This window comes from Haematobia irritans, chromosome 1, assembly GCF_050003625.1.
Source record: "Haematobia irritans isolate KBUSLIRL chromosome 1, ASM5000362v1, whole genome shotgun sequence".
Taxonomy (NCBI): domain Eukaryota; kingdom Metazoa; phylum Arthropoda; class Insecta; order Diptera; family Muscidae; genus Haematobia; species Haematobia irritans.
Genome location: NC_134397.1, coordinates 248,502,545 through 248,515,526, shown reverse-complemented (window position 1 = coordinate 248,515,526; position 12,982 = coordinate 248,502,545). Strand labels below are relative to the sequence as shown.

Below are 12,982 nucleotides of genomic sequence, written 5' to 3'. Positions count from 1 at the left end.
GATAATTTCAATCCTTGAGTGTTTCCTTTTGTGGAAGATGTTATTTTTTCTGGTATTCTCCTCAAACCCTCTCGTTTAGTCTTAGTGAAATCCCATTTGTAATTTCCTTTATTTGGTCTTTGTGTTAAGTGCTTGTAAATTGAAGAAGGTGAAGAAGTCCTTTACCGGTATTTGTACCATTCTGTGGCTAGAATTTGTTTGAGTAACTTCCTTGTCGGCCTGCCTGTGGCTTTAACTTTTCTTTTATGTGGATATGAAGGCCACCGCTATGTTGCATGATGTCCTTCATTTTAATAGTAGAGTAGCAAGTCCTGTGGTTAAGCCTTATTTGTTGTTTTGTTGCATTATATTTTTTAGTTTTTTTTTAGTGCTTCATCTTCATATTTCGTTTAGCATTTTTAAGTGGTGGCCAACTTGACCATGAATTATGATAGCCTTAGAGCTGCTATAACCTAGTCTTATACAAAAACAAAACAAAAAAAGAGAACACTAATTTCGCCAACTTAATCCATTTAAGTTTATATCTTTCATTATTTCCCCTTTGTTTCTTTGCAATTTCACTTTCATTGTGGTCATTTTTTTTATTACAGCCCTCCAGTTGCCTATCGGATAAGGAAGAGGATGAAATTTATGGTTTCGGTTATGGTGTCTTTGCCCCACGTGTAGGGCGAGGAGCCTTAACACAACAGCAACATTTCATACAGCAACAAACGCTTCAACAACAAGCCCAAATAAATCAGCAACAACAGCAGCAGCAGCTGTCATTAATGCAAGGTGCTGTCAGTCAGCATCATCAATTACAACAACGCCATCCTCAAAGTTTACAATCCATCCCGCCCAATGCAGCCCATTTGAATTTTGTACAACAAAAGTAAGTTGGTTTTTCGTTTTTGTTTGATTTTCCATTACCGAAAAAAATTAAAGATGTATTTTTTTTTTTGTTTTTTAATAAAATGAAATCAATTTTTTTCATTTCTTGGCCAAACAAATTTATGACTTGTCCTTACGTTCTTTTTTTTCTTGGTTTTCTCGTTACAGTTGCCTAAGTCCTCGTTCCGCTTATTTTTATGAATTTCCTCCAACGACGGGTAAGTAAAAAAAATCACTCTCGTTTGGTGGCATATTATAAGCCATAAATTTTTTTGAATTTCATTTTGATGCCATTTGGCGAGCATTAGCATTCATCATTACAATGAAGACAATAAGACAAGGAAAATGTATCATTTTGATTTTTTTATTTTAAATTTTTAAATTTTTCTAAAATTATTTATTAAGCAGATATGGGGAATTTAATATAGATGAAGGATCTATGGGGTTTAATCGAAAAATTAATTATAGTGAAATTTCTCACAATCTGGCACTACAACTTTTAAAAATGGACAAACATTATTCGTATCCAAAAAAAAATTTTTTTAAGGATTTTTGTATGTCACACAAATTTTTTAAATAGCTATTTAGCTTTGAAATATCAACAACATTTTTCCAATTAATACTTTAATTGAAATTCAAGAAAACAAAAAACACATTTAAAAATTGAAAATTCAAGCGGATTTGTGAAATTACTTTTTTAAATAAAATTTTAATTATTCTAACAATTTTTTATCTCGAGTTAATCGAAAATCATCACTTGGCCTTTACATTTCAAGAGAGTATCAATATTAACCGCATATAGACAAATTTCGTTGCATAGTTTTAGGCATGCCATGCAAAAATTAATCACAAATATAGCAATGGGAGCGTTAACTCGATTATTTATTAATACACTGATCACATTCGTAATCTTAACAGGATTTGGAATCATAGAAACTTTTTTAGCTTTACACAGAATTTTGTAAATGTTTTTAAGGATTTAACGTGCACCAGCATGAAATAACACGAATTTGAATTTATAGAAAATTTTGTCACAATTTTATTTCTAAAGAAAATTTTGTCAAAATTTTTATTCTATAGAAACATTTTGTCAAAATTTTATTCCTAAAGAAAAATTTGTCAAAATTTTATTTCAATAGAAACTTTTGTCTACATTTTATTTTTATAGAAATTTTTTTGCAAAATTTTACTTCTATAGAAAATTTTTGCAAAATTTTATTTCAATAGAACATTTTGTCAAAATTCTATGTCTATAGAACATTTTTTCAAAGTTTTATTACTATAGAAAATTTTTGCAAAATTTTATAGAAAAGTTTACTCCCATAGAAAATTTTGTCAAATCAGAAACACGAATTTGAATTTATAGAAAATTTTGTCACAATTTTATTTCTATTGAAAATTTTGTCAAAATTTTTATTCTATGGAAAATTTTGTCAAAATTTGTATTCTATACAAAATTTTGTCAAAATTTCATTCCTAAAGAAAAAATTTGTCAAAATTTTATTTTTATAGAAAATTTGTTCAAAATTTTTTTCTATAGAAAATTTTTACAAAATTTTATTTCTATAGAACATTTTGTTAAACTTTTATTTCTATAGAAATTTTTCTGAAAATTTTATTTTTATAGAAAATTTTGTCAAAATTTCTATAGAAATACAATTTTGCGATACTTTTCTATACAAATAAAATGTTGACAAAATTTTCTATCGAAATAAAATTGTCAGCAAATATTCTAGAGAAATAAAATTTTCTGAAAATTTTATTTACATATTGTCACATTTTTTCAAAAATATTATTTCTGTAGAAAATTTTTTTTCAAAATTTTATTCCTATAAAAAATTTCCTATAGAGATTAAAATCTATATATGAAATTTTGTCAAAATTTTATTTCTATAGAAAATTTTGTTAAACTTTTATTTCTATAGAATTTTTTTCTGAAAATTTTATTTCTATAGAAAATTTTATTCACATAGAAAATATTGTCACAATTTGATTTCCATAGAAAATGTTGTCTACAATTTATTTCTAAAAATATTTTTGTAAAATTTCTATAGAAAATTTTTGCAAAATTTTATTTCAATAGAAAATGTCAATAAAAAAATTTGTCAAAATTTTATGTCTATAGAAAATTTTTTCAAAGTTTTTTTACTATAGAAAATTTTTGTCAAATTTTATCGAAAACTTTTTACTTCCATAGAAAATGTTGTCAAAATTTCTATAGAAATAAAATTTTGCGATAATTTTCTATACAAATAAAATGTTGACAAAATTTTCTATCGAAATAAAATTTTCAGCAAATATTCTAGAGAAATTAATTTTCTGAAAATTTTATTTCTATAGAAAATTTTATTCACATATTGTCACATTTTTTCAAAATATTATTTCTGTAGAAAATTTTTTCTCAAAATTTTATTCCTATAAAAAATTTCCTATCGAGATTAAAATCTATATATGAAATTTTGTCAAAATTTTATTTCTATAGAAAATTTTGTCAAAATTTGATTACCATAGAAAATTTTGTCAAAAATTTATTTCTATTAAAAAATTTTTTTAAAATTTTATATCTATAGAAAATTTTTGCAAAATTTTATTTCAATAGAAAATTTTGTCAAAATTTTATGTCTATAGAAAATTTTCTCAAAGTTTGATTACTAAAAAAAATTTTGCAAAATGTTATAGAAAAGTTTACTCCCATAGAACATTTTGTCACAATTTCTATAGAAATAAAATTTTGTGATAATTTTCTATACAAATCAAATGTTGATAGCATTTTCTATCGAAATAAAATTTTCAGCAAATATTCTATAGAAATAAAATTTCCAGACAATTTTCTATAGAAATAAAATTTTCAGCAAATTTTCTATAAAAATAAAATTTTCGGGAAAATGTCCTACAGAAATAATATTTCGAAAAAATTAGTTTTTTTTATTTGATTTTTTGTCGACCTTTTGTTAGATAATAAATTCATGTTTTTTCAAGAAGAGCTCGAGATTGAAAAAAACATGAATTTATTTTTTCGAAAAAAATTTTCTATAGGAAAAAAAAAAACAATGTTGGCAAAATTTTCTATAGAAATAAAATTTTGACAAAATATGTTATTTTCTTTTTTTTATTGATTTAGACAACGCGTAGATATAGGAATAATATTTTAACAAAATTTTCTATAGAAATAAAATTTTGAAAAAAAAAATTCTATAGAAATAAAATTTTGAAAAAAATTTCGATAGAAATAAAATTTTGAAAAAAATTTCGATAGAAATAAAATTTTGACAAAATTTTCTATAGAAAATAAAATTTTGATAAAATTTTCTATACAAATAAAATTTGCTATAGAAATAAAATTTTGACAAAATGAGCTATAGAAAAAAAATGAGAATATATTCTATAGAAATAAAATTTTGAAAAAAAATTTCTGTAGAAATAAAATTTTGACAATTTTTTTATAGAAATAAAATTTTGACAAAAATTTCTAAAGAAATAAAATGGTGATAAAGTTTTCTTTAGAAATAAAATTGTCTATAGAAATAAAATTTTGACAAAATTATCTATAGAAGAAAAATTTGACAAAATTTTCTATAGAAATACAATTTTGACAAAATTTTCTATAGAAATAAAATTATGACAAAATTTTTCTAAGAATTAAAATTTTGACAAAATTTTTCAAAGAATTAAAATGTTGACAAAATATTTTATTATATTTGTTTTATTGATTGAGAGCACTCGTAGATATAGGAATAAAATTTTGAAAAAATTTTCTATAGAAATAAAATTTTGACAAAATTGTTTTATAGAAATAAATTTTTGACTAAATTTTCTATTTTTTTATTTTAACAAAATTTTCTATGGAAATACATTGGGATACAATTTTCTATAGAAATAAAATTTAGAGAAAAGTTCTATAGAAATAAAAACAAAATAAGATTTTTGTTGGAAATTTTTTTGTGTGTAAAATTTTCTAAAAAATTTTGTTCATTTTCTTTGTGGCTTGAGTGACAACAGTATTTATACTCCTACCCTATGTGGCAAACCAATCCATAAGTGATTTATTATTTTTCACGAGGCATCTATGCAATACCCCATATATAACCTTTAAGCTAGAGAAAAAAGCTTCAATTTTAATGACACCATCATTGGCAACAACTCTTTGGCCCACGAAACTGAGAAACAGGAAACATTTTAAGTTACGATGCTGGAAGTTGGTTTTTATTTCATTCACACTCAAAGTTAGCATAAAGACTCGCTCAACACGCTTCAATATGGCTTTTGTGTTTTTTTCTGCATTTTCTTCTCTCCATTTATGGCACACTTTTGTCACCATCACACCCCACTCCAACCCACTTTAATACAAACTCAAAAGGCAACATCTTTCTTTGGCTATGAACAAGTGAAAAAAGAAGTTATAAAAGCTTCCGGTTCAAATTGATTCTGCCGGAAACCTGAAAAGTAATTTGGGTATTTATTAAGTCTTAGCGCTGAGTTAATGTTACCTTAATATCCTCATACTTCATGTGCTGCTGTTGCTTGGGTCATTATTATCGCAAAATGTCAAAGACTCCTTCCAGAAAAAATGTGTGGCCATATAATGCTCCCCTAAATGATTGAGTGGAAAGAAAGGACTTAGCATAGGCAAATTTGCGCCGGATTGAGTAGCGGCTTTTAGGCTTGAAAGCCAATGAATGTGTGAACACATTTTGTTGGATTTATTAATGCCAATAATTCAAATAATTTATTTTCACTTCCAAAGAAATTCAAACGTAGGAACATTTTTATTTTGTTCTTAATTTGACGTATTTTCATTAATACATTTGAAATAATCTGTCAATTACGTTTGCAGACAATATGAGGTGGTAAGGAAACAAAATTGCTGCGTAGAAAAAAATCCTCAGCTCAATGACAGGGACCTCCGAGCACGGCTGCCACTTGAGCCAAAAATAATCTATCAAAATTTGGAGAAAATTTAACCACAAAATTGGGAGCCAGCGTGGTGCAATGGTTAGTATGCCTGCCTTGCATACACAAGGTCGTAGGTTCGACTCCTGCTTCGACCGAACACCAAAAAGTTTTTCAGCGGTGAATTATCCCACCTCAGTAATGCTGGTGACATTTCTGAGGGTTTAAAAACTTCTCTAAGTGGTTTCACTGCAATGTGAAACGCCGTTCGGACTCGGCTATAACAAGAAGGTCCCTTGTCATTGAGCTTAACATGGAATCGGGCAGCACTCAGTGATAAGATAAAAGCTCACCAATGTGGTATCACAATGGACTGAATAGTCTAAATGTGCCTGATACACCGGGCTGCCACCTACACTGAAAAAAAGCATACTCGGTTCCAAAGATTTTGTCTTTACTTTAAAAAATTTGGTATTGATTCCGAGCCAAAGAAGCGGAGAATACAAGTAAGGATACTTTTAAGACACAATTCTCTTTTAAATGTAGGTTTTGTGTACTTGCTTCTAGGAAGCAAATTTTAATTTTTCGCTTTCTCAGCTTTTTTTCTTCATATGCTATCAAAGTCCCTTAAAAACGAGTTAACGGCAACTTTATTTTCCAAATTAGGACACGACTTCCAGTAGAAATTATGCTATGTTTTAAGTAAAAAACTTCTTTAAAATAAAGTTTTGGAAAAACATGTCCTATATTTGAGCGATTTTTTGCTTTGTAGTCAAGATGCAAAAAGGCAACAAATTTAAAGACAATTTCATTAAATTTAAAGAATTTTTCTGAATTATTAAAGGCAAGTTGACCTTAGCCTATAATTTTTTTCTTTCATGTTAAGATACCCATTTTTAAGTCAAATAACTTAATTATAAGGACAATACGACTTCATTGAAAAGTTTATCGACTTTTGGACAAGAAAATAACTTTATTTTAGAGAAATGCGTCTTCTATGCTAAGCAAAATTTGTATTCGTATTTTAAAGACATGAAATCTTTGACCTCACGACAATATTTTTTTCAGTGTAACCTCACCAAAAAATACCAAACAAATAACTCATATTTCGTCAAAATTTTACTTCTATAGAAAATTTTGTCAAAATTTTATTTCTGATGAAAATTTTGTCAAAATTTTTATTTCTATAGAAAATTTTTGCAAAATTTTATTTCTATAGAAAATTTTTGCAAAAATTTATTTCTACAGAAAATTTTGTCAAAATTTTATTTCTATAGAAAATTTTGTAGAAAATTTATATCTATAGAAAATTTTGTCAAAAGTTTATTTCTATAGATATTTTTTTTCTCAAAATTTTATTTCTATAGCCAATTTTGTCAAAATTTTATTTCTATAGAAAATTGTGTAAAAATGTTATTTCTGTAGAAAATTATGTCAAAATTTTATTTCTATAGCAAATTTTGTAAACATTTGATTTCTGCCGAAAATTATGTCAAAATTTTATTTCTATAGCAAATTTTGTAAACATTTGATTTCTGCAGAAAATTTTGCCAAAAGTTTATTTCTATAGAAAATTTTGTTAAAATTCTATTTCTATAGAAAATTTTTTCTCAAAATTTTATTTCTATAGAAAATTGTGTCAAAATTTTATTTCTATAGAAAATTGTGTCAAGATTTTATTTCTGTAGAAAATTTTGTCAAAATTTTATTTCTATAGAAAATTTTGTTAAAATTTTATTTCTATAGAAAATTTTGTCAAAATTTTATTTCTATAGAAAATTTTGTAGAAAATTTATTTCTATAGAAAATTTTTTCAAAATTTTATTTATATGGAAAATTTTTGCAAAATTTTATTTCTATAGAAAATTTTTGCAAAATTTTATTTCTACAGAAAATTTTGTCAACATTTTAGTTCTATAGAAAATTTTGTCAAAATTTTATTTCTATAGAAAATTATGTCAAAATTTTATTTCTATAGAATTTTTTTTTATCAAAATTGTATTTCTATAGACATTTTTTCTCAAAATTTTATTTCTATAGAAATTTTGTTCTCACAATTTTATTTCTATAGAAAATTTCGTCAAAATTTTATTTCTATCGAAATTTTTTTTCAAAATTTTATTTCTATAGATTTTTTTTCAAAACTTTATTTTATATGGAAAATGTTTGCAAAATTTTACTTCATTATTGTTGTTTTTGATTCCAACTTAAAACCATGCATTGACTAAACTACAAGTGTAGCTTAACCAACAAAGGAAAAGTATGGTCAAATTTGTGTGGCCAAAGTTCTATAGACTGAAAGACGGTTGGATGGACAGCTGTTTCGAAATTACCACATTCTTTGTCCAAATTTTATTTCTAAAGGAAAATTTGTCAAAACGGATGGACGGACAGCAGTTTCGGAATTACCACATTCTTTAGAGAGGGTTTTCAAAATTTTATTTCCATAGAATTTTTTCAAAATTTTATCTCCACAGAAATTTTTTGTCAAATTTTTTTTCTATAGACAATTTTTCCAAAATTTTATTTCTATAGAAAATTTTGTCAAAATATTATTTGTATAGAAAATTTTTCAACATTTTATTCCCATAGCAAATTGTGTCAAAATTTTATTCCCATAGAAAATTTTGTCAAAATTTTATTTCTTTAGAGAATTTGTCAAAATTTTATTTCTAAAGAAAATTTTGTCAAAATATTATTTCTATAGAAAATGTTGTCAAAATTTTATTTCCATAGAAAATATTGTCAAAATTTTATTTCTATAGAAAATTTTGTCAACATTTTATTTCTATAGAAAATTTTTGCAAAATTCCATGTCTATGGAAAAAAATCAAAATGTTATTTCTATAGAAAATTTTTGCAAAATTTTATTTCTATCGAAATTTTTTGCAAAATTTTATTTCTATGGAAAATTTCTGCAAAATTTTATTTCTATAGAAAATTCTATCAAAATTATATTTCTGTAATAATTTTATTTCTATAAAAAATTTTGTCGAAATTTTATTTCTATAGAAAATTTTGCCAAAATTTTTTTTTTCATAGAAAATTTTGTCAAAAAATTATTTCTTTTGTAAAAAAATTTTATCAAAATTGTATTTCTGTAATAATTTTATTTCTATAAAAAATTTTGCCAAATTTTTATTTCTAAAGAAAATTTCTGCAAAATTTTATTTCTATAGAAAATTTTTGCAAAATTTTATTTCTATAGAAAATTCTATAAAAATTGTATTTCTGTAATAATTTTATTTTTATAAAAAATATTATTAATATATAATATTTTATTTCTATAGAAGTTTTATTTCTATAGGAAATTTTGTCAAACATTTTTTTCTATAGAAAATTTTGTCAAAAAATTGTTTCGTTAGAACATTTTGTTAAAATTTTATTTCTATAGACAATTTTTGCAAAATTTCATGCCTATGGAAAATTTTTGCAAAATTTTATTTCTACAGAAAATTTTGTCAAAATTTTATTTTGAATAAATTTGCAAAAACATCAATAATTCTACCAAGCAGAAACAAATATTTTTTTGGGGAACACTTCGATATTTGCTGTGATATTTCCTATTAAATACTAAAAATTTACTGCTATTTCTATTTTTTTCGTTTTTTACTGTAGTGTTAAAAAAAAACTTCCCTCGTTACCCTTTGTGGTTAACCCTAGCTAGCTATGCAATTTGCAAGAAGAAAAGAAGAAAAAAACTTCCTTTTTATTCATTTTGGCAACTCCTAAAAGTATGCTACAAATGACCTTTTTTGAACTTCTAATACTTTTCATGGCCCACATTATAGCAGTTTTCACTTCAAATATCATTGCAGTAGTAGTGGTAGTAGTGTACTATGCCAAGTTTTTAGTTTGGCTATGCTTGTATGAGTGTGTGTGTGTGGGAGAAGAAAGAGAGATTCTCTTTACAATACCACTAAATTGAAATCATGTCATAAAATGACTTCCTCTTCTACACTCAAAGATTTGCCTTTTTTTGTGCTTGCAACAGCAACAAAAACCAAAATCTTCAATGGTAGGAAATGAATAAATGGTCCCCAATCAAAGGACTTAAGCGACCAAAAGTAAAACCAGCAAAAAAACTGTAATGATGTCACATATTGCAGCATTCCAAGAACACAATAAAAAAAGAAACAGAAAAGAAAAAGAAAATAAAGAAACAAATCACTTAAATCGTAGACCAAGAAAAAAAATGAATAAGGCAAACGATAAAAAAGAAAAGAAAAAAATAATCGGAACAAGCAAATCACTTGAGTGTGTGTTTAAACATAACAAAACTAATAATCCTGGTTATATACTTTATGTTTTTTTTTTGTCTTTCTCCTCGTTTGCCTCGTTTATTTCATGTCTTGTCTTCTGATGTATTGAATTGAAATTTATGCTTGTCATCTTCCCCATCATCATCGTCATCATCATCATTGTTATTTATTATCCCTATATATAAGTATTGTATGGTTCATTGAGATTTTTTTTATACTTACCCCTTTTCCTGTGCTCGTTTTTTTATTCTAGAAGGTCGTGAAACTAAAAAACGCACAACTTTAGCCCGTTTGTTGAAAGGTCTTAAAACCGTTAATCGTCGAGATCGTGCCAGCCATCAAAATACAGCAGCTCAAGCCCAAGTCAGAGTAAGTATCAATAGCCCCTCTCCCCCCATAAATTGTTTTTCTTCGCCATAAATGTTTGCCTATATGACTGTAACATAAAAGCCTTTATGCATATAGAAAAATATTTATTTATAACTTTTATAGTTTTCCATTTTATGGGAATTTAATAAACGGATGGAATTTCGATTGGATTCTAGGATGGACGTCATAAAAATCATCAAAATAGTTTTTGTTGGAAAAGTTGTTGTTTTTTATGTCCTGTCGACGTAATAAAAATTGTGTTTTGTTTTGGAGAAAATCAAAGAGACAATGTAATGTCAAGTAAAAAAAAAAAATCTAGAGAAAATGGTGTCTTTAAGGAATTTTTCGTTGCACGAAATTTTCTAAGAAATTTTGTTGTTAGAGAAAATTTATCAGATATTTTGTTGTTAAAGAAAAATTTATGGGAATTTTGTCCTTAGAGAAAATTTCTCAAAAATTTTGTCGTTAGAGAAAAAATTCATAAAAATTTTGTCGTTAGAGAAAAATTCATGGAAATTTGTCGTTAGGGAAAATTTCGTAAACATTTTGTCGTTATAGAAAAGTTCATAGACATTTTATAGCTAGAGATTTACTATAGCTAGAGATTATTTGTTGCTAGAAAAATTTTCATAGAAATTTTGTCGTTAGAAAGCAAATTTCAAAGAAATTTTGCCGTTAAAGAAAATTGCGTAGAAATTTTGCCGTTAGATAATTTTTTTTGTCTTTAGAAAAAAAAAATGTCATTGTAATTTTGTCGTAAGAGAAAATTTCATAGAAATTTTGTTTTAAGAAAAAAGTAATACAACTTTATCGTTAGGAGAAAATTATAGCTAGAAAAAAAATTCCATTGAACATTTTATCGTAGGGCAGAAAATTTTCTGGATATTTTGTCATTAGGATGGAGATTCCATAGACATTTTGGCATTAGAGAAAATTTCAAAAATATTTTGTTGTTAAAAGTAATTTAAGCGTTAGGAAAGAAAGGCCATAGAAATTTAATCGTTAGGAGGAAAAGTTCATAGAAATTTTGACGTTATAGAAACTTTTATAGATTTTTTTGTCGTTAAACAAAATTCAAAAAAATGTTATTATTAGAAAAAATTTCATGGAAATTTTGGCATTTTAGAAAAATTTTCATAAAAATTTTGTCGTTAGAGAAAATTCCATAGAATTTTTTTTTTTTCATGAAAGAAAGAAGAATTTTTGTCGTTATACGAAATTTTATAAACATTTTTCGTTTAAAAACAAGTAAGGAAAGTCTAAAGTCGGGCGGGGCGACTATATTATACCCTGCACCACTTTGTAGATCTAAATTTTCTACCATATCACATATATATATATATATATATATATGTGATATGGTATATATATATATATATATATATATATATATATATATATATATATATATATATATAATATATATATATATATATATATATATATATATATATATATATATATATATATATATATATATATATATATATATATATATATATATATATATATATATATATATATATATATATATATATATATATATATATATATATATATATATATATATATATATATATATATATATATATATATATATATATATATATATATATATATATATATATTTATATATTTATATATATATATATATATATATATATGTCTAAAGGTTTGTCCCAAATACATACATCGATACATCGATTTGGACAGAATTTGATAGACTTCTACAAAATCTATAGACTCAAAATTTAAGATGGCTAATGCACTAGGGTGGAACACAATTTTAGTAAAAAAAAATATGGGAAACATTTAAAACTGAAGCAATTTTAAGGAAACTTTGCAAAAGTTTATTTATGATTTATCGCTCGATATATATGTATTAGAAGTTTAGGAAAATTAGAGTCATTTTTACAACTTGTAGACTAAGTAGTGGCGATTTTACAAGGAAAATTTTGGTCGAAATCAGAAAAACATATATATGGGAGCTAAATCTAAATCTGAACCGATGTCAACCAAATTTGGCACGCATAGCTACAATGCTAATTCTACTCCCTGTGCAAAATTTCAACTAAATCGGAGTTAAAAATTGGCCTCTGTGGTCATATGAGTGTAAATCGGCCGAAAGCTATATATGGGAGATATATCTAAATCTGAACCGATTTCAACCAAATTTGGCACGCATAGCTACAATGCTAATTCTACTCCCAGTGCAAAATTTCAACTAAATCGGAGTTAAAAATTGGCCTCTGTGGTCATATGAGTGTAAATCGGCCGAAAGCTATATATGGGAGATATATCTAAATCTGAACCGATTTCAACCAAATTTGGCACGCATAGCTACAATGCTAATTCTACTCCCTGTGCAAAATTTCAACTAAATCGGATTTAAAAATTGGCCTCTGTGGTCATGTGAATGTAAATCGGGCGAAAGCTATATATGGGAGCTATATCTAAATCTGAACCGATTTCAACCAAATTTGACACGCATAGCAATAATGCTAATTCTACTCCCTGTGCAAAATTTCAACTAAATCGGAGCAAAATATTGGCCTCTGTGGTCATTTGAGTGTAAATCGGGCGAAAGCTAT

General features: G+C 25.4%; 1 protein-coding gene across 1 annotated transcript in view; it reads left to right on the top strand.

The window, feature by feature from the left end:
• LOC142235705 (uncharacterized) overlaps nucleotides 1-12,982 on the top strand; it is a 450,997-nt gene that overhangs the window by 337,571 nt on the left and 100,444 nt on the right. Inside the window, exons 4-6 of the mRNA XM_075306966.1 lie at nucleotides 591-871; nucleotides 1,039-1,088; nucleotides 10,276-10,391. Of these exons, the coding sequence (XP_075163081.1) occupies nucleotides 591-871; nucleotides 1,039-1,088; nucleotides 10,276-10,391 (447 nt within the window). The remainder of the gene's footprint in view (nucleotides 1-590; nucleotides 872-1,038; nucleotides 1,089-10,275; nucleotides 10,392-12,982) is intronic.